Below are 27893 nucleotides of genomic sequence, written 5' to 3'. Positions count from 1 at the left end.
TAATCATTAATTAAGCAGACCATATCAAAGTGTCATTCTTATTTTTTTTTCTGGGGACTTTCTTATTTGTAACAGTACCTTAAATAACCTAAACATTTCGAGTTTCGACCTATTGTCTGAATACATATTACTCAAAATGCAATGACTGCCAAAATGACAAGGCAGCCCCAATTTCTACTTCCTTATCTGCATGTGGATTGTGATACAATATGAGTCAGGGAGTCTGGTTAACAAGGTAACGTAACTGCCAGGAAGGAAGAATCTTAACGCAAGCAGCAATCTAGGGAATGAACTCTGCTAAAATGCTGAATAAATACTTTTATTCATTTGTTACGTCACCGGTACATTTTCAGGTATTGTCTTTATGGCTTCAGGGAAACATCAAAACAATGGCGTATGTTCCAATGATACAAGTCATCCGTTATTACACATCTAGTTCCGATAACTCTGTTTCCACAACAGGATGTGTTCCCACTTTTAATGTTGTGTGTATATTAAAGATTACATATACTTATAAGTTTTCATAACAGATTAAACCTATATACAAAAAAGGTTAGATAATTATGCTTATAATATTTATTTACCTGCTCAGCCTTTTAAGATAGTTATTCAAAATATTATATATTACATATATAATATATAATAATTAATAATTACATATTAATATTATAATATTACATATACATATATTATGGTCTGTACAATATCATGAACTAAATCAGTGAATCTTGTGTAAAAGTGATAGGTATCAGAAATGTTGCAAGTTGTCACTATTGTAATTAGTCTGTTTCATTATACCTTTTACAGTAGATGGCCTTGATGTTTCTCCTGATACTGCTACCAAATTTCTACATTATATTCTGCTGAACATGTGCGCACAGTACATGTGTTATGATGAAATGAAATAAAAATGAATTAGCAGGCTTCAGCACTATGGCTTAAGGCTGCCATGGCCAGAATTAGAATAAATGGGTCCCTGTCCAAATCATTTGAGATCTGTAATGTACACAATAGTTTAGTCTGTTATCTAAGCAATTAGAGATACTTCCTCACATACATGACCTCACATAGCAGCAAGACCAAGCAGCAGCTTGTGCAGATGACCTGTTTTTGGTGGTGTCCTGGCCGGAATGGTCTTGAAGGCATGGTCCGAGTATGGTCCCCTCTTTACCATTACTTCTGAGAAATCCAAACTTCTTGATGTTTTTATTTTTCAAGGGAAGCTTATAACCATTGTCCTTCTTTTCAATATCGGTGGTGCCAGACACGTTTCAAATATCTGCGGATCTTGCTTACTAAAGAACTATCTAAGCTCTATCAAGAAAAGCTCCTGAGCTGTCCCACACATCTCTTAACTTGGCAGAATGTGTTGCTGATTTTTCCTTGTTTTTCCCTTTCCCTTGAATACCATTGGATTTATTGAAGTCAGTTGCTATTGTTGTACAAAGCTAAACTTTCAACCTTTTCAATATTGGGGAGTCTGGGCACAATTTTTCCACTTGGGAGACCTTGACAGTTTTCGTGGTTTTTTTTTTCTCTTTGGATGAAAACCATATAAATTTCCCCCTCTTATTTCACCACAATTTCTAAACAGAAACAAGCCTTTACCCCCTTTGTAACTGTATCCAATATGTATGGTTAGTCCATGTACACATAAGAAGGGGTTACATTCCTTACTCATGCTAAAGACACAAGCAAAAGCATGCCAAGCTTTTTGCAGTTTTGTTGACCCCACTTGAGAATAAGTAAGTAGCCATTTGGCTCATGTGAGGGAACCCTTTACTATGATTGTATTAATTGCTAGAAGATTGAAGTAATGGCTAGTGAAACATGGCATTCACTAACAGTAAGACAATAGTATGTTGGTCAAAAGAGAGGTATAGTCTTTGAAAAGCACTCATGTGGAGATGTATTCAACAAGCACAGCAAAATGTCTGGAATGCTTTTTTCATGTAACAGGGTGTGCCTGAAAAACCCTTCCATACTATTGTATTTTATATCTTCCATCTCTTCCTCAAGTGTAGCTAAATTCACAGAAAGTTTTTACATATTGTGAAGAGATGTTCATGAAGTTAAGATATCGCCTGTGTAATATTCACATTGTTAAATGAGTAAAGGAAGCCTTTTATTTGGATAGCCAAAACTACCTGTTGTGAAAATACCATTGGATCTTAATGAGACTTGCAGTTCCCCAACAGTTTGAGGGCCACTTTGTGGCCAAGTTTGGTATAGCAAATATATACTGTGTGTATATAGTGTATATACTATAATTTATAATTTAAAAAAAATACATAATTGAAAATATAAAACAGGTGTCCCCAAGGTGGGATGGCATTACCTCCCCTCCTCATATTCAGTGGGGGGTAATTAAATGAACCTGGGGGTATATTACCCTTTATATCACCTCTCCACCATCCCGTGCTAATAGGCGCGCACGCGTCTAGACACACTTGAAGGAGCTGGTTCCGGGAGGACGGAGGTTGCGGCGTGGGAGACAGTACCCGCTATCGGAGGGTAATCAGGTGAGTTACTGCGGCGAGGATTCTCTCGCCGCGGACTCTGACGTGTGCAGTGTATCACAGAGCCCCATAACAGTCACAGAGCCCCATAACAGTCACAGAGCCCATAACAGTCACAGAGACCCATAGCAGTCACAATAATGTGCAGTGTGCGAGTGTATCACAGAGCCCCATAACACTCACAATAATGTGCAGTGTATCACAGAGCCCCATAACACTCACAATAATGTGCAGTGTATCACAGAGCCCCATAACAGTCACAATAATGTGCAGTGTGCGAGTGTATCACAGAGCCCCATAACACTCACAATAATGTGCAGTGTATCACAGAGCCCCATAACACTCACAATAATGTGCAGTGTATCACAGAGCCCCATAACAGTCACAATAATGTGCAGTGTGCGAGTGTATCACAGAGCCCCATAACAGTCACAATAATGTGCAGTGTGCGAGTGTATCACAGAGCCCCATAACAGTCACAATAATGTGCAGTGTGCGAGTGTATCACAGAGCCCCATAACAGTCACAATAATGTGCAGTGTGCGAGTGTATCACAGAGCCCCATAACAGTCACAATAATGTGCAGTGTGCGAGTGTATCACAGAGCCCCATAACAGTCACAATAATGTGCAGTGTGCGAGTGTATCACAGAGCCCCATAACAGTCACAATAATGTGCAGTGTGCGAGTGTATCACAGAGCCCCATAACAGTCACAATAATGTGCAGTGTATCACAGAGCCCATAACAGTCACAGAGACCCATAGCAGTCACAATAATGTGCAGTGTGCGAGTGTATCACAGAGCCCCATAACACTCACAATAATGTGCAGTGTATCACAGAGCCCCATAACAGTCACAATAATGTGCAGTGTGCGAGTGTATCACAGAGCCCCATAACAGTCACAATAATGTGCAGTGTATCACAGAGCCCCATAACAGTCACAGAGCCCATAACAGTCACAGAGACCCATAGCAGTCACAATAATGTGCAGTGTGCGAGTGTATCACAGAGCCCCATAACACTCACAATAATGTGCAGTGTATCACAGAGCCCCATAACAGACACAGAGCCCATAACAGACACAGAGCCCCATAACAGTCACATAGCCCATAACAGTCACAATAATGTGCAGTGTGTGAGTGTATCACAGAGACTCATAACAGTCACAGTATTGTGCAGAGTGTGAGTGTACCACAGAGCCCCACAAAACTCACAATGATATGCAGTATGAGCGTATCACAGAGCCCCATAAAACTGAGTAATGTGCAGTATGTGTGTCTATCACAGAGCTGTGTAGTAACAAAACTTACCGTACTGGGCTAGAATCAGCCAGATAGGAGCACACTTTGGGTACATTAAGGTTGGGTGGGCTGTAAACCTGTTTTTTTTTTATACAGGGGGCTGTGGGCTGCAGATGGGGTTGTAGCCTACTCCTTCATACCCAAAGACACATGATCACACATTAACCAGTCCCCTCAGTTTCTGATATTCTTCTGTAGGTAGAGCAGTGGTGTAGCAGGAGAGGATGACCAGCAGTAGCCCCTGGAATTCTGATGTCACATGCATGTCTTTGTCAAGGCGACCGAAGTCTGCCGTCCTGTTGGTCAATACCGGTAGAAAGTAATTGTCCCTCAGACTTAGAAGCAATCCCACTGCTGCCACCAATGTCACGGATCTGGATAGTCCGACCGACTACCTCCGCTGACTTGTGCTCCCTTATCCTGGGACACACACTCTTTCCCCGGTTTCCCAGTCACTCCCTGGTTGCAGATCCTGGCTGTCTACCAGAGGTAATCCCCACAGCAAGTGATGGGATGATATACTGCTGGGGGTAGCCACAGAAGTCTTTACAAAATCAGGGCCAATAGCCGGTAGGGAGGAGGCTGGCTGTCAGGCTTCTCCAGTGGCCCCAGTGATGGAGGGTTCCGTCACAGACAACATTTTGCTAAAATGCCCTCGTAGTTAGGAGGAAGTTGCACGACAAGCTACTGGTACCTTAGTGCTTGGAAGTATGCAGGAGGAGGATAAGAGAAACTGAGAGCCTTTTAATCAAGATATTGCTAATATGTCACTTAGCGTAGTCACTAGACTTGTGCAAATGGACCAAGAACAATTTGAACTCATTTTTTGTTTCATTTTTGGACCATTAGTTTTAAGACGACAAATTTTGTTTCCTTCCCTTTCGGTTCAGTTGGTGGAATGGCATTCCTGTATCTCTTTCTCTGGCCTCTTAGTATGCCTCTTAGGCATTCCTGTATCTCTTTCTCTGGCCTCTAGAATGCCTCTTAGGCATTCCTGTATCTCTTTCTCTGGCCTCTAGAATGCCTCTTGGCATTCCTGTATCTCTTTCTCTTGCAGAAGTGCTCCAAGGAACCAGGTTAAAGAGGAGAAGAGGCCAAAGAAAGAAGACAGATGAATAAGAAGCGGGGCTGCAGCAAAGGAGACAGGGACACAAAAGTGATTGGTAGAGAAGGTAGGGAGACATTGTGAGAGTGCATGAGAAAGTTAGAGAGATTGATGAGAGTGAGTTAAGAAGACTATGAAATGCAATCGGAAATTCGGAGCTCTCGTTGGGGACACTCCTCGTTGGACATTCTTACAAATTACTGAAATTGGCAAATTTATTTGAAAAATAACCCCCCCAACACACATGCATACATAAGGGGGGTAAATGCTTCAAACCAAATAATCACACGGGACAATGGACCACATGCTCAGCTTGCTAGCCAGTCTACTGAGAAAAAAACAAGAAAATGTATGGAAAAAGGAAGGACATAAAAGGAAGAAAATGGATTACTTGACTTTGGGAAATATTTTCTGTTTAGATTGGATCAAACGGGGGAGAAGAATATTCCATAATGGAAGTGTTAAAAATTACAAAATCAGTGTTATTGCTCTTTGACCATCTTATATTTCCCACTAGTGTCGGAATTATTTGACCGTTAATCTAGAATAAAAATAGTTGGGCGTGGAGAAAAAAAAAACAGCCAATAAGCCAAATGGAGTTTACACAAGGAAACATGCGGTAAATCATTTTTTCTGTAGGCAGGTGTGACCCTGGGACGACAGCGCAATCTACGACTTACATCTTGGCAAACGCTCCAGAGAACATTGAACTTTGAAGCTAGCTGATAAAGCAAGCGCCATTCCAGAATCTCAAATAAATTCAGTCTAAATATAGACTATCACTGTACGTATACAAATCAATCAGAAAATCTTTCTCAAACAACCTAAAAAACCTTATAATTGTCTATAATTGCCTTATAATTATCTTATACATCAGATTCCACCGATCTGCTATTGTTTTGCCTCTGAGGTAGGTTGATAATATCATTTAGTTTGAAGATCTTGTACAATATCTTTCAACAACATATGTTTTTATTAATAATAGCTATGGATACAGAGATACTGATCGTTATTTGTGAGCTGATGGCACATTTAGCAGCATGCATATCTGGCACATCCGCAGTTACATATATTATTAATATATATATATATATATATATATATATATATGTAAAACATATATTAATGTGTGTGTATATATATATATATATATATATATATATGCGTGTGTATATAGCTATCTACACGATATATCTATCGAGCAGTACCTGCTGATAATACTATATATGTATGTGTATATATATATATATATAGAGAGAGAGAGAGAGAGAGGTAGATCGATATAGATACACATATAGATACACACACATATATTTATATATATATATATATATATATATATAGATCGATATAGATATATATATATAGATCGATATAGAGAGATATATGTATATAGGTATATATATAGTATTATCAGCAGGTGCTGCTCGACAACCAAACCCGGAGGAGATGAGTGCGCTCAGTCCCCTCTAGCAGCTGATTGGCCGAAAGGGACGCACGCGCCTGTCAGAGAGGTGGTGAATGAAGGTGACAAGCCGCGCATGCGGGCTACAGCTACTTATATTTGGGCTGCCGATTGGTTAAGCTTCGTGGAGACACGAGGCCGGAAGTAATTCCTCCGCCTCTTCCTCCTCGTAAATGTCACTGGTCGAGGAGGTGGAAGAGGGCTGTTAAGGAGTAAATGGGGGGTGACTGTCAAGGGTGGGTTCTCCTATCTATGGTGGAGGAGGTTTACCCGCTGGAGGTTGGGTATATCGGCTTCACAGACCTTAAGTTATAGATCTCATAACAATACGGGCAGGAGCGGGCGGCGCCGTAATAATGAGAATTGGGATACACAGGTAAGACTTTCAGTCACAAAACATTATTCAAAACGTGAATGGGGTTTATGTGCTCTGTGGTGTGACAATGGCTCAGGTCCCACTATGGAAGGACTGGCTTCCCTATGGGCGCAGGCAGCATGTCATGAACGCTATTGGTCCGTAGCGGTAAGGGAGCTGGAGGTTGTCTGCACTGTCATAGCAATCAATGGATGGTTAAGATGAATGGACGGTAGTGAGTTTTAGCAAAGTGACAGAGTAGTTGTAATCTGCCATTGCGCACTGCCAGGTGTTCTTTGTGTGACCTTTCTTATAGCAGATACCTGTTGGAGTTTGTGTTTCATTTCTGGTAAATTGTTTTGTTTGGTATTTAATTGGCGTTATTCTTAAATTTTTTTTTTTCTTTAGGAGAAATGTCCTTCGTTGTAACCCCGTTTAGTGGTTTGGTCCACCTTCGGTTCACCAGCTGTTGTATGGCTTCATCCGCTTTGTCTTCAGACAACCAAACCAATGTAGGCGCCAGACTGACAGATTCCGAAGGCCAGCTGATTGATTGAGGGCGTAGGAAAAGAGACCTCCGTGGAGTTTGAAAGTGACATTTGTGGTAGCTATGGAATACATAAGTGCCTACTTCAGGAACAACATATATGGTTTTAGTAAATGATTGGCAAGTGAAGACCGCATAAACTTGGTTAATTGTTAAAGCAAATCCAGACATATTCGTTAGCCGGATCTCTGGCCATCCCTGTTTCTATGGTCTCTTTTAGGTGATATAAATGTATTTCTGTCTCTATAATGATTGAGTTACTTCCGCTAAAATGTTTGGACATGTAACATTTGCCATTAATAGCAGCTGTAGGTCCTTGATTTAGATATGTATGCCATCTGCCAGAACTCTGATACTGACTGAGGATGGCAGCAGCTATGGTCCAGACACCTGCCGCCATAGACCAGCCCTTTTTCTTTATCAACGACCTTTTTGTTAGCCCGCAAGTGCTACATTTTGAAAACACAGGTTTGCTCTTTCTTACACACTTTGTGTTCTGAATTGGTTTTGGCCTGGGGTGTTTTGTTGTTGCCAAATTACTTTTTAAACTGTTTCGTAGATAGAACTGTTTTGTTATGGGAATCTAACTAGTTTTGACCATGTGAAACTTGTTCTCTTGGCTTTTATATTCAACTTTGGTTGAGCCGGTTGGTGGAACTTACAATTACACACGGTGGCGTAAAAGTCCCCTTACTTCGCTATCCTAGCATCTCTAGTAGGTATCTGTACCGTTTGTGTTGGATGCTTAACTCGGGGGCATTTGGCAAAAATGGACATTTGCATAAGCTCTTGCCGTTCCTGAGTAAAGTGACTTATGCTATAACTCCGTTCACGCAAGGATAGCTTATCTTCAACACTTCAAGGCTTCAGCTGCTGATTGATGAGTCAGCAGGAATTTTTTGCTAGCGCAGAAAGTTTATTTCCTCGTTATGAGGCTTTACCTCGTATGACCTCAACTTTTTGTTTCGTGCTTGTTAAATTATTTAAAAATACATTGGCTTGTGTGAATGTTTAGATGCCGTCAGGATGCTTTCTTAGTGGACGTTTTCCCTCCTTCGGGGCGTTAAGTACCGTATTTGCTCGATTATAAGACGAGGTTTTTTTCAGAGCAAATGCTCTGAAAAATACCCCTCGTCTTATAATCGGGGTCGTCTTATAATCGGACCTCAAAGTCTGACTATGAGACGACTAAGATCCAGATCCCCCACAGCTGCAGGGGATCTGGATCCTCCTGTCTCAACCCCCCCGCCCCACTTACCGGTACTTCAGAGTCCCCGTTGTGTAGCTGGGGCAGCGTGTAGATGTCTACGCGATTCGCGTAAACAACTTCCGCTGCAGCCAGAAGCAGCGGGGGTTGTCTGCGTGCATCGCGCAGACATTCCCCGGCTGTCAAAGATCAGAGTTCCCCACGCCGGTGCTCTGATGTTTGACAGCCGGGGAAGGTCTGCTCGATGCACGCAGACAACCCCCGCTGCTAGCCACGCCTCCTTCCGGCTGCAGCGTAAGTCTACACGCTGCCCCAGCTACATGACAGGAGACTCAGAAGTACTGGTAAGTGGGGCGGGGGGGGGGTGTTAAATGTGGGGCATAAGGCATTTCTGGAGGCAGGGTGCTCTGTGAAATGCCTTTTAACCCCCTTAATGCCACTCTGCCTCCAGAAATGCCTTTTTAACCCTCTATACGCCACTCTGCCTCCTGAAACTCCTTAAACCTCCCTATATGCCACTCTTCCCCATAATATGCCAGAGTGGCATATAAGGTTAAAAGGCATATCATGGGGCACAGTGGTATATAGGGTTAAAAGGCATATCATGGGGCACAGTGGCATTTAGAGGGTTAAAAGGCATATCATGGGACACGGTGGCATATAGGGGGTATAAGGCATTTCTGGGGCAGATGTGCATAACTGGGGTGCAGGTTGGAAAATAGAAGGAAATAAAACCAAAATATTTTTCTCAATCATAGCTTTTATTAAAAAAAATTGTTTAAATGAATTAACATTTACTGGTAAAACTTTTTTCCTATAGGGTTGTCTTATATTCAGGCTTTTTCTTTTTTTCCTAAATTAATATTAAGATTTGGGGGGTCGTTTTATAATCGAGCAAATACGGTAATTCATACATAATCCAAAAATAAAACTATACTTTATGTTATTTCCTGGAGTCTACCTGCAGTGGTTTAACAGAGTATGCCTAAGCCTCTAGCCTTAAGGTGAGGCAGTGATTTACAGCATGCAATGTAGCAAGCTGTGCCAGAATGTCAGAGAAATCTAGGGGATTTTTAATTAAAGGGGAAACATGATTAATCTCTGTCGTTAAATATGTGATTAGCGTGTGTGTATAATCATAAGGACCAAGGATTATCTAAAATGTAGGCAGACCTCCCCCCCCCATTGAAAGAACAATCCAGCCACCATAGGCATATTTCCCCGCTCTCCGATTGCTTTGTTTGGAGGAGATCCACGCAGCCGAACACATCTCCTGCTTACCGCTGCACACTTATGGCAAGAGGTTGTAGAAGGTCCAATGACATCCCCTGCACGCATTCACAGAAAGCATTTCAATGGGGACACTTTCCTGCAAATGATCACCAATGATGGTCACACACTGGACCTTAATTGTTTCCTAGCATGTGCTCACTCACTAACTTCTCTAATGCCCATTCCCCCCCCTCTCTGACCACTTCCTATCGTGCTCTCTCACTTTGCCTCCTGCACAATCTCTTTCCATCCAACAACCTCACCTAACTGACAGACCTAAGGTCTCTGATCTTCAGAATTTCTCAACTGATTTTACTCCCTTTATTCTCTTAAGGTTTTGGCATAGACTTTATCAAAGGTTAATAAATAACCTGGCTACCTCCTATAACTCCACCCTCGCGTCTGCTCTTGATGATGTAGTCCCAATCACTGCTGCTTCTTCACAACGTTTTTCCAACCTTGGCAGTCAACACTAACCAACTACTTAGACATTGTTCCCTGCACTGCTGAACAGAGATGAAGGATGTCTCATTGTTGGGTTCCCTGCACTTTAAATTTATGCTACGTTCCTATTACTCTGCTCTCACCCTTGCTAAGGAAACCTACTTCGTATCCTTTATCTGCTCACTGTCACGTAACCCTAACCTTGACTACTTTCAGTTCCCTTCCTCACCCTATCACAACTACCTCTACCATTAACCTTATTGCCTCCTAATTCAATAATATATAAGTAGTATATAACATAATTAGATTTATCCACTGTACAGCGCTACAGAAAATGATATATTAATAATAATAAATACAACCTGAAGTCTGTTCCAAGTTGAGAGTGAAGAACATAAACAAGAGACTACAACACTACAGTCTCAATGAGCATAGTGACTCATTATTTACCACCAAGGGCAGAAAGGCAACAATTCAACCTTTAGGGGTTTCATTTTTTGTCAAACACTGTGCGTCTACACTGGATGCCCCCCCTTGCTAGGTTATAGTATTTTTAATTTGGTGAAATCTGGTTAGCAGCACAGAGAAATGCTTTCCCGGTTTACTTGCCAGATGGCTACTGACTTCCATTTATCACAGCAGGAACTCTGCACATTGACAAATCACAGCTAAGGATTTCTACAGGGTACATGGCAATCGGAAGTAATTTTATTTTATCATAGTTGGAACTTTACAGTCAAACACAAAAAACTGGAAAGGAATCTCCCCTTAATTTGTACAGTTCACATCATATGTTGGCAATGAGTATAAATGTGTGTGTGTGTGTACACGTTCATTCATATGTCGCTTTCTATGTTCTTGGGTGCCACTGACCCCTTATTCTAAATGTTTGCCTTTCCTGCGGCCAAAGTGTACATTTGCAGAACGTCGTGATAAGATTGAGGGGGGTTTGGGTGTTAAATTCAACTGTCTGCCCATGTCCCAGCTGTAATAGATATCCAGTATAAGGAATCCGTGCCAAGTGAACACAGGCTCATCCATGTAAATGGATAACTTTAATAGCCTGCACTAAAAACAATTATCAACCTTTCATTAAAAGATAAATTAATGAACGTTTGCCCCCCCCACCCTTTTTTCTTTTGCAGGTAAACTACAAAGATACCTTGCGGACAGCAGTAACTCCTTTGCCCAATGATGGATTCAGAAGCCCATGAAAAAAGGAAAGGTGACTTGGTTCTTACCAGTCCAAAGCAAGAGTTAAAGCATTGCAAAGTAACTCTTAACTCTGGGAAACATTACTTCTGCGGCTACTGTGCTGCATTCACAAATATAGCAATTACCTTTCCTATCCAAAAAGTGCTGTTCCGGCAGCAGCTGTATGGGCTGAGAACCAGAGATGCCGTTCGGCAGCTCCAGCAAGACGGGATCCGTAACTTATACCGCGGAATACTCCCTCCTCTCATGCAGAAAACCACTACACTCGCTTTAATGTTCGGCCTCTACGAGGACTTCTCTAGCCTTCTGTTAAGGCACACAAACTCGCCGGAGCTTGTCACGCGAAGCGTAGCGGCAATCCTTGCCGGAACGACCGAGGCCCTACTCACGCCTTTTGAAAGAGTCCAAACTTTGCTGCAGGACTACAAGCATCACGATAGATTTACAAATACTTACCAGGCCTTTAAGGTCCTGAGGTCCTACGGCGTTAGGGAATATTACCGTGGATTGGTCCCCATACTAATCCGCAACGGACCCAGCAACGCGTTATTTTTTGGCCTGCGTAACCCGATCAAGCAGTGCCTTCCAGAAGCTAAATCGTACAGTGCTAATTTGATTAATGACTTTGTCTGTGGTGGATTGTTAGGAGCCATGCTGGGATTTCTGTTCTTCCCTATAAACGTGGTGAAAGCCCGCATGCAGTCGCAGATTGGAGGTGACTTTATGTCTTTTGGCAAGGTCCTTACGACTATATGGACAGAACGTGACGGTAAATTAACTCATCTTTTCCGTGGTGCCCATTTGAACTATCATCGCTCCATTTTGTCCTGGGGGATTATCAATGCAACCTATGAGTTTCTTTTAAAGCTGCTCTAAGATGGAAAGCGCGATGGTGGTAAATAGAGACGTCCCGTTTCCTTGCAGCCCAGTAATTCAAATGTTCTAAAACCAAATTGCACTTTGTTTGGCAAAAGCAGGGAATGGATGAAACCAGGAAGCTGTCGCTGATTCTATGTAGTAATCGACACAAGAACCCACTAGGTTCTTTTCTGTGTGAGTGCCAGGTATTTGCACTGATGGAGCACTTATGTACATTTTTGTATATGTGTTTATTTTTGAAAGCTTTAATGTCTACATACACGCCATACCTTGAAATCTCGATTTCTATGTATTTAATACACAGGGAAAAAAAAACAACTACTCCAGATATTAAAAGCAGCAGCGCCGTCTTCATGAACACAAGTGAAAACAGGTTCGATGATTTACAGAATATGGGACTTCTGCTGCGTAATACGCCAGTTCGAAATACTCTGTAGAGACACTCGGCTCGCTGGCCAATCCTGTTTCCGACAGCGGAATAATACAGCAGCCTTTTAAATAGTGTTCAACGTTGTGTATATGAAACATACAGATCACTACGTATTATAAATGCATTGCCATCTCAGGACATTGTGGAGAGTCTAATATTTATTTTTTAAAGACAAAATTTCCTTAGATAAAGTATTTTATTTATCATGATTCTCTTAGCAACCTGAGATTTTATTTTTTTAGGTTAAACCTGTTTAAACGTGGATAGCTTGGGCCGCACTGCTGCTTTTTCACTTTAAGGCTACCTGGCACGTGTGATCTACACGCCGTTTACACCAAGGGCTTTCTTGTTCGGTTCTTGACCTAGGAGTACTTAAGTGTGTTAATGCGTTTGTTTTTGTATCTTTTGCCTCCTTTTTACCATTCAAGCGTCACTATATTGGTACACAAGTGTAGTGGTTTTTGTATTTTAAAACTGGGTTTGACAGGTCCTAGAAGCCAGGTAGCCAGGGCTCCTAGATCTTTGGGTCTGGCTACTAAATGTCTGTGCCATTTGATATTGATCTCTGTGTGCACCTCTGTTTTCTCCTGAACAAAATATATAATAAATATATATATATCTCTCTATATCTGACTGACTGGCTCCTAACTAGTCCACGACTCTGTCCTGCCCTGTTTTAAAATGGTGTTCAAAAATGTAACATGAATCAAAGAATGTAACTGTAAAAAAAAAAAAAAAAGTTAAATGCATATTTAATGTTTCGATGACAGCTGAAGTAGTTAAGTTGTACATCCTTCTTTTTCTTTTTCTTTTTTTTTTTTTACAGAATAACAGTTGCAGAAATTCTTGTCCAGACTGCGGTAGCTTTAATTATGCCGTACAGTTATGTTTATGGGGATTCTTTATTGCTGTTAAGATTGTCTGTCTGGTCTCGCGCTGTACTTTTACAAGAATCTAAAACCTATCATTGTTGGTATATACATAAAACTTAGTGTAATGAATATTGTGTTTTAGTTGCATCTCTTTAATACTCTGTACGATGTTGAAGACATAATGTGTGATTCGGGGGGTATGGTGGGCTTTATCCCATCTGATTCTTTGCCATAGTTTGTTTAGAGCCTGGATTCCGGGGAATAGTGGGAAAGAAGTGTAGAGTTGTTCTTCATTCTAGTGATGTGTCCCTTTTTAAATCAGTGTCTCTATCATACTGAAGCACATTGATCCCACAATCTCGCATTCAGTTGTAAGCTAGACGCATTTAAGCTATGGCTGGATCTTTTGAAACTACCAAATGTGCCCATGATTTACCTTATTAACAGACTGTCCACCCTTATCTTGATGTCCATTATTCTCCTGGCATTGACATCCCAACCTAAAAGATTAGAGTGTAAATTAAGATGCACTCGGTGCTTGCAAAGTATACAGGTTAAGTTTACTTTACCGACAACTGCTGCCCCATCTGCCAGGCAGGTCTCTGGGAAAAGGAAACCACACCAAAAAAATTCAAATACAAAGGACTGACTTGTAATTCAAAAATGTCAAATTCATAGCCATATAAACCATTTGATCTATACTTTTTGGCCACAGCAGGCACCACCTCCTGGATGTACTGTGTAGATGGTCTTCAAATGTGTTCTCGCTGTTGAGTTGTAAACCTGTCCGTACCAGTGGCACGCAAGCCTACTGAACACGCCAGCGTCCCATAAAATGTCGGATGAGCGCTATACCTCTGCACGAGTCCACCTCTGGATTAGTTGATTAAAATATATCTCCCGTTTGGTCTTGGGATTTAGTTCACCAACATAAAGCCATATAGTTCAGCCAAAGAATAGCAGGGAATGTTTGTGAAAGTTCTCCACTTGTCACACTTTAGAAAGCCTCAAATACCGTCCAATGCCAAGAGATGTAATTCGAAACAAGAACAGGTAACCAAAAGGGTTTGCATATCAACTAGCTGCTGAAAAGAACTATTCATAATTGTATGCAAAGTATATATAATTCTATAATCTTTGCATATATAAATGGTAAACGTTCGCATTCCAATTGCTATAAATGATGCCGTGGTTGTTCATTGGCATATTGGTGCTCTATCAGTCCTTGATCTTAGATTCAGGATAGCTTTAGTATTGAAGTGATTTTATTAACATTCTGTTCTGTGGTATCAAATGTAAGCGCCATGGTATGGTAGAACATAGTCCAGGTTTATTTTTTTTATGTAATGTTGCCAGATTTCACCCTGTTTAGGCAAAGCAAATAAATGATTTAGGTGATGGCAGGCAACTTGGATTTGTTAATTTGTTTGTTTTTCATATTACCTGATAATTATGTTTATATACCCCAGCGTTAACTCCATATTAAATCGTTTTGTACTTATGCCCACCTTAAGCAGTCCTCGGTTTACAGCGATTGCATTGTGCCTCTATCAGGACTGTCAGGAATGTTTATTAATGTCCATGTAGTCGGTCACCAAACAGATGAAGTCACATTCTGTGGACCAACATCTGCCCGCTACCATCACCTTAGCTTGCTGAGGGTTTTGGCCAGTCCCTGGTAAGATCAACTCCTTTTGAAGAGTGCGTTTTGTGGGGTGCCTGCATCTTGGCAGGTCTTTTTTGGGCCTTCTTGATGTGGTTGAATTGACCGGAGGGTCTTCAGTAATGGTCAACTCCGACCTTCTTTTCCCTTCTCATAGCCCCATTACACCCTGCTATATTAATTACTTGCTCTGTAAAATAATACATTTGTCATGCTGTATAATACACTGTTTACTATACCGTGTATCACTTATCCTGTGAAAGTATTTATTTATATGCGTGGCTGTTCAAATAAGAACATTTGGATTTCATGCCTTTTTATGTATAGACAAAAAAAAAAATCATTTTTATTTCTATGTAAAGATCAGACTTTATTTACATAATTTCAATTTCCATCACCTTCCCCTGAAGCGAACCCAATGTATGTGTGAGGATTACAGAATAAATGTATTCTTATTGGAAACAATTTGTGGGAGTTTCTTATAACCTGTGAAATCACGCCGCCTTTTTCTCAAGTCACGCTTGGCACATAAACCAGTGTTTTTTTTTTTTTCTTTCTAATCCACATGTATGTAATATAGCATGTTTTTTTAATATTTTAAATTTTCACAAGCATCCATAAAATTAACATTAGAAAGTGTAAGTTTTAATGTTTTTATAATATATAATTTTTTTTTTTTCTTTTGATCATATAGATGTTTTAGCTTTTTTACGATTGCGCTCCATGGAACTAAAGTGTTACAAAAGCTTCATGAATGCACTCCATCTTATGATCCTATAATAAACCCCACCGCTCTAAGCTTATATCGCTGCTTCTGTTCCTACTCCATACAGTGATGTATATGTAATAAAACCAGCCGTATGTGCATACAGCGGCGACTGGTACCTTCGTTTTCCCCAAGATCTACCTGATCATTCATCTGGCCCTCTTTCTACGCATGAGTAAGGAGAAGGGAGAGAACTTCAGGCAGGAAATTAGATCGTTCTAGATTGTAAGCCTGTTTGAGCAGGCCCCGTTAATCCACATTTTACCCATTGTAGAGCGGTGCAGAATGTGGTGGTGATATCTAAACATTTGTGGCCGTGCTAATGGGATAATCTCGCCTTCCAGGAGATGAATTTGTATGCTCCAAAACACTACCAAAAAAAGCACAATTTGAATTTATAGTAAATTGTCGACAGTTTCCCTTTCAACTACATCTGGCCTCATACGTCTGAAAATCTCGAATGAAATGTTGTTAATTTACCATCAGTTAATTGTTTCCAGTGTCTTCTGTGTACATACATTGTAAGCTCCTGAGAACACTATTGAACTAAATAAAAACTGTTGGATGTACACATGACCAACTGAGTTGTTTGGTTTTTTCGTCACCCGCCAAAATAGCCTATATGTTAATTTGGCCATTCTACAATGCGCAAAAAAAAAGCGTTATCAGATGACTTTGTAAATGCATTGTTTGGGTAACAGAGGAGATGTATAGCAAATGTTAATTTCTTCCTTGACCGTGACATGGTTTAGCTGTTGTACCAATAGGCATGGCTACCACGCTGTCTTCATCCGAGTAAACTGATATTGATCTTTGTGGAAAATGTGATTGGGGGGGCGCGTGTTATTGCAAACAACGGCACAAAGTCTTCAGTAAACGGAGAACACAGGGATGCTGTACACCTTGAGCCTGTAAATTGAATGTGGGCCTTAATGATCGTAATTTATTAAAGCTTCGTGTCAGAATTAAGACGCTGAGAGATAAATGTGGTGCAATCACTATGGCAATGGAACGTCCTTGCAGGTTCCTCATCTTTTACCATTTGTTTTACCTCTCTTTGCAAAAGAATTGCTGTTTATATTTGATCGGCCCTGCCTGCTGTACACGTTGCCGCAAGGTTTACTCTTATCAGCGTTGACTTGTGCCACCCCGTATCAGCAACTTTTTTAGCTGGGGTATAAAAGACTTAATATTTTTTATCTAGCATTACCTTCTAGTTTTTATTGGAACCAATGCAACTTAACCCTTTCAGTGCATTAACATACTTGTACGTCCTTTAAAACCTGTACCATGAAGCCAGTTGGGGAGTACGGGTCCGTCCTGCCTTTGCTGCAGGGACATCCTTATTAACAGCCTGGACGGTACAGTCGTTCAAGGAATGCTCGATCACACGATCAGGAATTCCCTTCCAGTAGGCATCACTGGAAGTTCATTTAAGGAAATTGGCAAAGCAGGACTCTTGGAGCCCTGCTTGCTGACAAAGCAGGACTATTGGAGCCCTGCTTGCTGATCAGTGTGATCAGCATAAACATTCGGAAACACAAAAAAATGTATGAGATCCCATGCTGCTCTAGGAACAGTGCAAAAACAGTTGAATAATACAGTTGATATCCTCTTAAGCTCTTTTAAATCAGGGTGGGGCCATACTGGGCACCTGCCTATATTTGGGGTCTAGCGCAGGAATGTGCAAATTGTTTCACCCAACGCCCGGGACATGCAGTTCTGGGCACCGGGCAGGCAGCAGGGTTAGGATACAGATCCCCCGCAGCGCTGCAGGAGACCTGCATGCTACTCTCCGATATGCTCAGACAACCTCCCCTGCCGCCACTTTCCACGTGGAGCGTGCCGGCACGGAAGATTGTCTAAGCGCATCGTGCAGGCGTTCACCGGCAGCGGCAATGAGCGAAAACAGCCTCCACTGCCAGAACGGCTGCACGATGTGCTTTAACAATCTCCCTTGCCGGGAATTCCCACAGGGGGAGTCCCGGCAAGGGAGATTGCTTAAAGCACATCATGCAGACGTGCCGGCAGCAGAGGTTATTTATGCTCGCATCGCTGCAGCCGCTTAACGTCTGCGCAATGTACATTAATCTTCCTTGCCGGCACTTCCCACGGCGGAATTGCCGGCACTGGAAGTTCAATACGCGTACTGCGTAGATGTCCTCTGCCGGCCCCGGGGAGTCTGCACCGGTAAGTCAAGGGGGGGGCACATCTTGGGGGATAGCGTGGCAGCATATCTCGGGGGGGGAAAGAGTGGCAGCATATGTGTTCCACTAAGTGTTTTTTTTTTTTAACTAAGAAAATGCTTTCTTCAAAAAAAAAAAAAGCACCTAACTTTTAGGGTACGGCCTATATTCAGATGCGGCCTATAATCAAGGCAATACGGTATTACCATTCTTTTATGAAAACGATAGACCTGTAAATAACAGGGGACATTTTTTGCATTTTTGTTTAGTGTCGCAGCACATTGTGCTTTAATAAGACAGGTTTCATTTCATATGCGATACCTCTGAGAGGAACCAAAGAAATACTGAACATGACAATATCCAATAAAATTATGTTCTTACAGCATAAATGTGAAAGACGGCTAGCGTACATCAAGACTATAGCTATCTAAATGGTGAAGTGGCAACAGGGTGCACAGGACCCGCTCTGTCAAAACCAGTCACAATATAGGCCATGCACTTCTGCTGTTCTGTGTAGGTCAATTCTCAATAAAAAGTTTGAAATCAAGATAAGGCCGATGAACGATATTCCAGTCCTGACCCTGAAGAGAACAATAATTTGTACCTAAAACTTCGGCTGATACAAGGAAACCCTCCCACTAAGGCACCCCGAAGCTATCTGACAGTGTGTGGGAGAAAACTTTGTTGTTAGGACAACATCTTTGTGAGAATACAAGGAGCGAATTTCCTGTAGAGTCCCAGCTTCTTTCGGTAAACAGTCTACAAGTTCATTACACTGAGCGTCAAATCCCAATAAGCGGATCCCGTAACCGTGCGGCGATGCGATCATACGGCCGTCCGGGCTGAAACACAATTCTTTAATGTAGCCTCGCCCCACGTTGGCTTCTTCAATGAAGTGAGTCAGTCGCAACGAGCAGCGAGGCGACACGGGGCGTACTGGAGCCCCTTCCTGGAATTCGTATACACAGGTCCACTGCAGGGAGATACAAGGTGCAAACATGTTAATTAAAATTTCCAAAACATGGAGCTTTTTGCTTTGTTCTCGTCCGCATTGCTTTAATGGCTTTGTATGAAATCTGTAAATTTTGGTAAATGCACAAGTCTACTCAGTAACATCTTCTGAGCACAGTGATACCAGCCATAAAGGCATTTCAGCAACAGACTGAGAAAAGGAAGCAATCATTGATTGCTTCCTAAACAGTCTTTCCAGCAACAGGGCGCCACCATATTTAAAGACATGCATCTTTCTGTCTGTCACAGTAGGGTTCTGAACGGCTTGATGCATCATTTCCTGCAAACATTAGTAAAGACTGCATAGAATCATATATATGCACGATTGGAATGACATTTAAGGCTAATATTTCACAGCATAAACGGATCTCCTACCTCCTGATCATCTGAATTGCTGGAACAACGAAGCAGCGTGGCCCATCCTTTTGGATGAAGCTGTAATGAGGTGATGCAGTTTCCTCTGTCTCTTTCTCCTGGCACTTCTGGAGTTAAAACCTCAAGACTGTTTCGAGGGGAAGCACCTGACACAAATGGGGGGAAAAAAATGGGAAAAATGTAAGATTATGTTCAGAACAAACATATATTACCTAAAGCTTTTTGGCCTGCTATTCCTTCACGCAAGGCTATTACCCAATTACAATGAGATAAAAGTGCATTGCTCTGGAGGTCTGGCACACAGATCTGGCAGCAACAAGAAGGTGGCCGACCTCTGTGTTTTAGAGAGGCCATTTTCACATTGAGACAGACAAATAAGAGAAAACTGAGCTGAATTAAGACACTCTTTTGCATTTTTAAATGAAAGGACAGTATCATTCTTCAAAATGGGAACAATTAAGCACTTACAGTGACAAGACCTGTCATTTAAAGCCATTCTAATGACATTTTACATTTCCCGCACTGTAAATGTCAGTAAATCAAATGTCATTTGCTTGGGGCAATAAGTAAAGGTTTATATGTTAACATACATATTTTATTATATCACTGTTTTAATGTGGTACGCACAGGATCACATTAATGGACTACAGTAGGTATATGATTCCCCTCCCCCAATAATTCCTGTTGCATTGTCAAAATTCCATAAGCAAATGGAAAGTGATTGGAGTTTCAGACGTTTGTTTTTTCATAACCAAATTTCTGAAACTCCGGTGACTGGCCTAACTTAAAAAAAAAAAAAAAAAAAAAAAAAAAAAAATTGGACAAAATGTATGTTAATAAAATAAGCTACACTTAGCTTATTTTATAATTCATAACTCAGGTGACTGGCCTAACTTAAAAAAAAAAAAATTGGACAAAATTTATGTTAATAAAATAAGCTACACTTTACTATTGGATTTTTTTATAATAAAATAGTAAATGAGTGAAAAAAAACAAACAAACCTAAGGTGACATCACAAATACAGATCCCCGTACCTTCTCTCTGTGAAGAACGGGAGCTCTGCTTCTCAAACAGAGGGCCCAGGTCGCTGTGATGGGAGGGGGAGCCCGGCGGCCTGGAGTCTGAAGTAGGCGAAGTGGTTATATCTGCAGAAGACATACCCGGTATTATTAAATTAAAGCATTATTCACCTAAATGGTTTAAGAGTACAAATTAGAAGAAAAGTATGGAGAAATGACTAATGTAACTATTTTAAATTTTACCGACTACCTACGTTTTAGATGAGCTATAAAATGCAAACCTTAAACAGAAAATCATTTTAATACTGTTCAACTCTGTGCCTGGGAAAACAGCGAAAAATCTTACCTATACAGTGAATATCCTACAATATCAGAGACATGCAAACCATAAATGTGATATTACGACAGAATGTTATACATAACACAAGAAAAACAAAACCCGCTGTTCCTAGAACATAATTCATATGTAAACTATTTTTTTCACATTGAATAAAAACTATGATTGGGGAAAAATGCATTTCTTTTTTTATTTCCTTTTATTTGCCAACCTGCCCCCAGTTATGCACATCTGGCCCCCCCAGATATGCCAATGCATCCCCAGAGTTGTCCCCCATGCCCCACACTCCCTGGTGCCTGACCAGAAGGTCATGTCATGCCGGTGCTCCATCAAAGAAGCCCCCGGGAGAAGTGCCAATTGTCTGCAGGCATCGCACAGATGCCCACCGGCTGCTAGAGAGGAGGATCAAGGTCCCCTGCAGCGCTGCGGAGAATCTGGATCTTAGTCTTGTAGTCAGACCTCTATTTGAGGTCTGATTATAAGATGACCTTGAATATAAGACAAGGTTTTTTTTTTTCCCCAGAGCAAATGCTCTGAAAAATACCCCTAGTCTTATATTCAAGCAAATACGGTATGTTAAAATGCAGTTGACCGACTTACTTTAAAAAGGAATACAACATTTAGTAGGCGTTCATAGAACATAATATAGGCCACAAAATGTACTTTCAATTTAGTCACTACACATCATTTAAGCGACATACTACTAGCTGTAATGTACTGTTAAAGGTAAACAGTTTTGGAGGCTACTTCCGACATGATCGATGAGAATGTTAATATGAGGGCAGACTTGAAAGCAGCTCAATGTATGTTTCCATACGTGCTTTGCTGAAATGTCAGTGATACCAGACATATAAAGAGCTCGGTTTTACTCTTACCAGAAGTGGATGCTGTTCTTCTTGCTCTTAGGATGGGGTAACTGCCAACCTCTAAGGACTTTGTCAGATCTAAATCATGCAAAATCAACAGATAGCCAGAGGAAGTAGATATCAGCATTTTTGAACAGTCAGGAGTTAACCTCATTCGCATGAGGAAACGTGTGTGAAAGAACTTCTTGTGAGGGCATCCGTCTTCAGTGCATCTGAAAAGTGAAATACAGAGCTGAGCTGCAATATTAGTATCACAGACATGAGTCCCTTCCCTGAAACATGGAAAGGTACATCTGGGTGTCGAGGTAGTTTTATGACCGCATTCTGTAACAATATATATCTCATAACTATCCCATTACTCAAGCTAATAAATGCTTTCCCAGTTGTACAACGCTGAGGAATAGGTTGGCACTTAAGAAAAAATTCACAGTGGCGATTGCATAGTAAAAACTTTAGATTATCAGATACAACATTAATACTATATGCAGCTTTGGTATTACTGTAACAGCTTACCGATTTGTATCCCAGATGATTACATTTCCATCAAATCCAGAGGTTACCAAGAGTCTTGTGTTTGTGTCATATTCTATGTTCTTCACCCAGCTAGTATGACCATGCAGAGTACACACCTTGGCATTTAACTTTCTTAAATCCCAAAGTGCTATTGTAGTGTCATCAGAGCACGTGGCAAACATTCTGTTATCGAGAAACCTATGAAAAATACATAAAGATGTTACTATCGCAACATAAACACAAGCAATGATAGGGGTGCGCTGCTGTGCCGGCACTTCAACCGATAAAGGAACAGCCAGGTCTTTTACAGATTCTGTATGTACTGTGCATTTGTACTGTGCATTTGCACTGTGTAGCACCAAGAAATGTATAGAAGATACAGCACTGTGAAAAAAATTGGCCCTTTTCCCTATTTCTTCTATTTTTGCTTATTTGTCACACTTAAATATTCCAGATCAAACTAACTTTATATAAGACAAAGACTTCACCTTCAATAAATGAAATTGTAATTTAAAAAGTTCATCAAAACCTGTATCACCCATGTGAAAAATGCAATTGGCCCCCTAAACCTAATAATAACTGGTTGTTCCACTCTTGGCAGCAGCAAATGCAATCAAACATTTGCAATAACCGTTACATCACTGCGAAGGAATTGTGGACACCCTTCTTGGCAGAACTGTTTTAATTCAGCCATGTTGGAGATGCCTTTTTAAAGGCCATGCCACAGCATTTCAATCAGATTCGAGTCAAGACTTTGAACTAGGCCACTCCAAAACCTCCATTTTGTTTCTTTTGAGCCATTCAGAGATGCAGAATTCATGGTTCTGTCAGTTATGTTAACTTGCCCAAGTCCTGAAGCTGGAAAGCAGCCCCAGACCATCACACTACATCCACCGTGTTTGACTGATGGTCTTATTGTGAAACGCTGCGCTAGCTTTCCACCAGATGCCATGGGACCCATGTCGCCCAAAAAGTTCTACTTTTGACTCATCAGTCCACAGAATATTATCCCAAAAGGCTTGGGGGTCATCAAGATGTTTTTTTGGCAAGTGTGAGACAAGCCTTTGTGTCTTTTTGGTCAGCAGTGGTATTGGAGTGGCAACTCTCCTACGGATTCTCACCGTGGAATCACGAACATTGACATTAACTGAGGCGAGTAAGGCCTGCAGTTCTATACATGTTAGTCTAGGTTCTTTGTGACCTCCTGGATGAGTCCTCAATTCGTGCTTTTGGTAGGCCGGCCACTCCTGAGAAGGATCACCACTGTTCCAAGTTTTCTCTTATTTGTAGAGGTGGTTCGCTGGAGTCCCAGAGCCTTGGAGCCTTTTGTAGGCCTTTCCCAACTGATGGATGTCAATAACTTTCTCATTTGTTCTTGAATTTACTTAGATTGTGCCATCATGTGCTGCTTTTTTAGACCACTCCACTTTGCAAGACAAGTTCTACTTAATGTTTTAATGAAACAGGACTGACTGTAATTGTGCCTGGAAACAAGCAAAGACTGATTTTTACATGATGATTATCATGACTGGAGTAAACCGGACGTAGCAAGACACAGGCTTTGCACATGAAGGCTTACGACCTATTTTGCCAACCTCGGTCCATAACTACCTACTACCACCCAGGATAAGCATTGAAAGGGACCTGTTGTATCTGAGAAAAACACAATATAGCAAAACAATACAAGTTTTTTTGTTTTGTTTTTTTAGATTATTTAGAACACATGCTCAAAAAACACATTGCACATATGCATAAGAATTAGGATTAAGAAGAATCCTGGAATATTATAGTTTTCCTTTAAGCACAACCTAGACAGACAACAAAAGGCATTGTTTAGATATTTTCTTGTGTACACCTTCAATTAAAAAGAAACCTCCTCAAGACCTGTGCCCCTTCCACACAGTAAAAACAGTTGCAATGACACAAATATTCTGCTAGGACCACCTTATGTTCTAGCAGCAAAATCATACTAAGCGGACATACCTGATGTTGTTTACACAGTCTTCATGGGCTTCTGAAAGTGTTTTGATATGCTTTGAAGACAAGGGGTCAAAGAGAAGAACTTCAGTTTGCTCACATGCAACAGTAAGAACAGACCTAAAAAGACAAATCAGAATTTAGAAGGAACAAATACTTCAAAAACACATTGCATTCTGCAAAACATAAACATAGAACATAACACTCACTGTTCTTCCAATTCATATCAGTAGGGTTCAATAATAACCGAGCTGCTGTTCCTCACTGGGCCCCCAATCGTAAGTGTCGCCCTGGCATCTTTTGTTACTGCACTGGGAGCACTAATATAACGGGGTGCATGTTTTGTGGAATCTGTTAACACATCATTCAATTTCTAATTCATCAGGCTAAGGGTCCCATAAAAGGTATAACCCAGTTAGGTATGAAGTATATGGTTGCAGACAATAATCTCCTATGTCACAGAATGCTGTGTGGGTGGGTTTACAAACATGCGCAGCACCTGAACAGCATCGATCAGGTAAGAAGGCCCTGCTGGTGATATCAACAGCACAATGCGTGATAACTACATGCGGGGGACACCATCAATCACACTTTTATAGATGACGGGTCCAAGTTGTTCATTGCCACTTTATATGTTAGTTATACTTTGCAGGTGCCAATACTCCAACTCATCACATGGGTCACTAGTTAATGCTAACTTCCAAGACCTCACAAGGCTCTACTTGTGCTCTTAGAATCAGAACGATGCACTAAGGAGAAGCTCTAGGAATCATATAGTAAAGAACACACATTCATCACTGTAGCAGATTCCTCCAACTCTCAGGCAGAGAGAAACTGACTTAATCCCTTATCTTTAAACGTTGTATGAGGTGACAAAAGCATCGCCATCTCTACATGTACAGAATGAGACTTGTCATTGGCTTTCTGGCTGAGCATTTAATTTGAGAGAAGAAGATTTAGATCCTCTGATAACTTCCATCCGATCATTGGCCATCACCATTATAAATGCAGATTCGGCACCACTTACAATACAGCACTCAACATCACGCAATGGCTTCCTCACTGCCATAGACACTATGGCGTCTGATGCACCCTATGTCACAGCGGCTATTAACAACTTGCTGCAATACACTTCTGGTGCCGGCTAGATCTCATGAGCTTGAATTTACAGGAATGCAGGAAAGGATACAGAAGAATGGCTGGAGCAAGACTGATGATGAAAACACGGTATAAAGCATTGAGAAATCTAATACAGTGCTACGACGTAGTGCCAACCAGCCTCGTGAAATATAATTCCACTGCCTCTTCTAGGCAGCATCGATGCGGACACCATGTACAGTTTATGAAGGATTATTCTGTGAGAAGCTATGGAAGTCCACATTACACCTACTGCTTAGGACTATTCATGGTGATCGGGCAGATCCAGCACTAGACTCCACACAAGACTCTCAATGAAGTTAGCAAGCGGAGGACAACCTCCTCCCAACCTCCATCAACACCATTGAGCTTTTTTGGTTGGGTTTTGTCAGTAACTCTGCCCAAACTCTGCCTTGTGGTAGTTATTTTTTGTTGTTGTTTTCAGCACATCTTTTCTTTGACGCAGATATTACAGTTACTACCACTGGCCTCACTTATTCTATGCAAGGTCTAGATAAGATGTGACCCTTTCCGCATATTAATCGTCTGCCATCACGTTCAGTGCGCCAAGACTAGTATTATTTAATGCGCAGGAGTCTTATGATTTACGGTGCAATGTGTGGAACGGTATAACTACGTCATGTTTAGCTGGAGATTACTGTCAATATAACTGCATCGTATTACGTCTTATTTTTCCCCCACGATATAACTAAATATAAATACCTTTATAACAATGGACACAAGAACCCTCAATCAATATTGCGAGCTCCAATTCACATGCTATCATATGTTCACGGTATACGCCCTGTAAATACTCTACAGAATATTCTTACCCGTCTGGTGAGTATTCCAGGTTAAACACAGCACCGTGGGTCCTTGTGCTCAGGTTCACAGAGTCAGCTGGCTGAATTGAGTTATACAGGCTTGTCATTGTCCTATAATTGTCCCGTGCAGGGTCCACACATGGCCCTCTTGTCAGACACCTGCTTTTCAATCGCCTGAATAGACTTCCTGTAGAACCTGCGCCAGGGCCAGCCTGTGCCTCCTTCGCTGAACAGGTTCCATGCTGCGCAGGGGCGGGGCTTCGCAGCTCTTCCCGCCCATTTCCCCCTTGCTCTGCTAAGTCTTCAGCGACCTCGTCGTTAGGCATTCCTGTACCATTGCCCGCTTGTCTGTCTTGCCTCTCGTCATCTACCTCCAACTGTGGGAGGCTCATGGCGCCTTCTATGGCACACAGGGCACTGAGGAGAAAGCGGGTATGCACCGACCAAATGCGCAGACAATTCCGCTTTAACGGCCACAGATTACAGACGGGGAGGGGCTACACGTTCACCTTTTATCAACCGTTAGCGCCTCGGGACCTGGGTGGAGGCGCAGGGCACAGAAGCATGACGGCAACCCTGGCCCCGACCCCACATGCTTCCTCCGCCTACTTTCACCGTTCTGTCGGTTTCCCTGTTGGGATCCGTCATGCGGCCGCCTCCGCTTGCACGCTCACCTTTACCTCTCCGCTTTAGCTAACGTCCGCGCAGGCTCAGCGGAACCAGCCAATCAGCTTCCTGTCCTAAGCAATGGAACGAAGCAGCGGCCAAGACGAGCTGTCTGGGGCGCGCGACCGCGTCAAAGACCCAGACACAAGAGAATTCGCGCGCACAGGAACAGGCGAATGGGCATTGAGGGCGAGGTATTTTTACGTCATCTGCAAGCTGCCAGCACGCCATCTTTCGAGCGCCTAAAGTACGCCTGTTGAATGTTGTATTTAATCGACTGTAGAGCTCTCCCGCTGAGCTGATTTGAACATGACATAGCTCCCGTTTCGGTACATGCGTCTCTTCCTTTATGTCAGCGCATAGCATTTTTTGACGAAGGAGGCATGCCCAAATGAAAAATGTCTGCAGCGAGGCTTCCGGTTTCTTTACGTCATCATTAAAAGTGTCACCAACGGACTACGGTTCTATGTAACCGAGTTGGACTCCTGAGTGACAGCACCACTAAGGTTCGACTGGTTAAAAGAAATCAAAACTTTTGCAAGTTGGAGATCACAGAAATAAAAGAAATACACGCGACTATAGAAGAAGTTTTCATAGCAAATGTACTTTCCTCTCTCTGCTCTAGGCGGCGCAGTACCTCTTCGGGACTGAAGCCTCTCTGTTCCACTTTCCTCCCCTGATGACCCTCTCTCGCTGTTGACTATCATATAAGTGGATTACATTAGTGTGTATAGAAAGATCAGAAAACGTGTATCAATTAAAAAAGCGTAAATAAAATCTCAAGGTATTAATGACCCAATTTATGTTGGGCTCCATAAACTGCGATCAGCCAGCAGGGGGAGCAGGAATCCCAGCTAGGTCTGAATAGTCCCTGCTAGGTATATCCCATCCTCCAGTGACAGGCCCCCCCCCTCCCGGAGGACATTTGCACTGAAGCCC

At 41.7% G+C, this 27893-nt stretch overlaps 2 protein-coding genes across 3 annotated transcripts; one reads left to right on the top strand and one right to left on the bottom strand.

Annotated features, from left to right (window-relative positions):
• The first annotated feature begins 6582 nt into the window (after positions 1 to 6582).
• On the top strand, positions 6583 to 12629 carry SLC25A51 (solute carrier family 25 member 51). 2 transcript variants are annotated; one of them, XM_053465784.1, is made up of 2 exons: positions 6583 to 6768; positions 11363 to 12629. In XM_053465784.1, the coding sequence occupies exon 2, from the start codon at positions 11409 to 11411 to the stop codon at positions 12306 to 12308; it is 900 nt and encodes a 299-aa protein (XP_053321759.1). In that variant the 5' UTR covers positions 6583 to 6768; positions 11363 to 11408; the 3' UTR covers positions 12309 to 12629. The 2 variants fall into 2 exon arrangements, with proteins under 2 accessions (XP_053321759.1, XP_053321760.1); XM_053465785.1 differs by lacking the exon at positions 6583 to 6768 and adding an exon at positions 7263 to 7351.
• A 5825-nt stretch (positions 12630 to 18454) lies between these two features.
• DCAF10 (DDB1 and CUL4 associated factor 10) lies at positions 18455 to 27195 on the bottom strand. The gene is made up of 7 exons (XM_053465781.1): positions 26298 to 27195; positions 24334 to 24447; positions 22351 to 22548; positions 21847 to 22049; positions 20650 to 20760; positions 19615 to 19760; positions 18455 to 19201 (listed from the first exon to the last, which is right to left on the bottom strand). Exons 1-7 carry the CDS (start codon positions 26678 to 26680, stop codon positions 18833 to 18835), a joined length of 1524 nt encoding a protein of 507 aa, XP_053321756.1. The 5' UTR covers positions 26681 to 27195; the 3' UTR covers positions 18455 to 18832.
• Positions 27196 to 27893: the final 698 nt, after the last annotated feature.

The sequence above is a fragment of the Spea bombifrons genome, chromosome 1, assembly GCF_027358695.1.
Source record: "Spea bombifrons isolate aSpeBom1 chromosome 1, aSpeBom1.2.pri, whole genome shotgun sequence".
Classification (NCBI taxonomy): Eukaryota; Metazoa; Chordata; class Amphibia; order Anura; family Pelobatidae; genus Spea; species Spea bombifrons.
This window is presented reverse-complemented; position numbering and strand designations above follow the sequence as displayed.

What these genes read in the sequence shown, in the direction of transcription:
- SLC25A51 (XM_053465784.1), top strand. Translation starts at nt 11,409, where the DNA reads ATGATGGATTCAGAAGCCCATGAAAAAAGGAAAGGTGACTTGGTTCTT.
- DCAF10 (XM_053465781.1), bottom strand. Translation starts at nt 26,680, where the DNA reads ATGAGCCTCCCACAGTTGGAGGTAGATGACGAGAGGCAAGACAGACAA. An exon ending in AAGAACAGCATCCACTTCTG is followed by an intron (nt 20,761 to 21,846) that starts GTAAGAGTAAAA and finishes TGTCTTCTGCAG; the next exon opens with ATATAACCACTTCGCCTACT. An exon ending in CCGTTCTTCACAGAGAGAAG is followed by an intron (nt 19,761 to 20,649) that starts GTACGGGGATCT and finishes CATTTGTGTCAG; the next exon opens with GTGCTTCCCCTCGAAACAGT.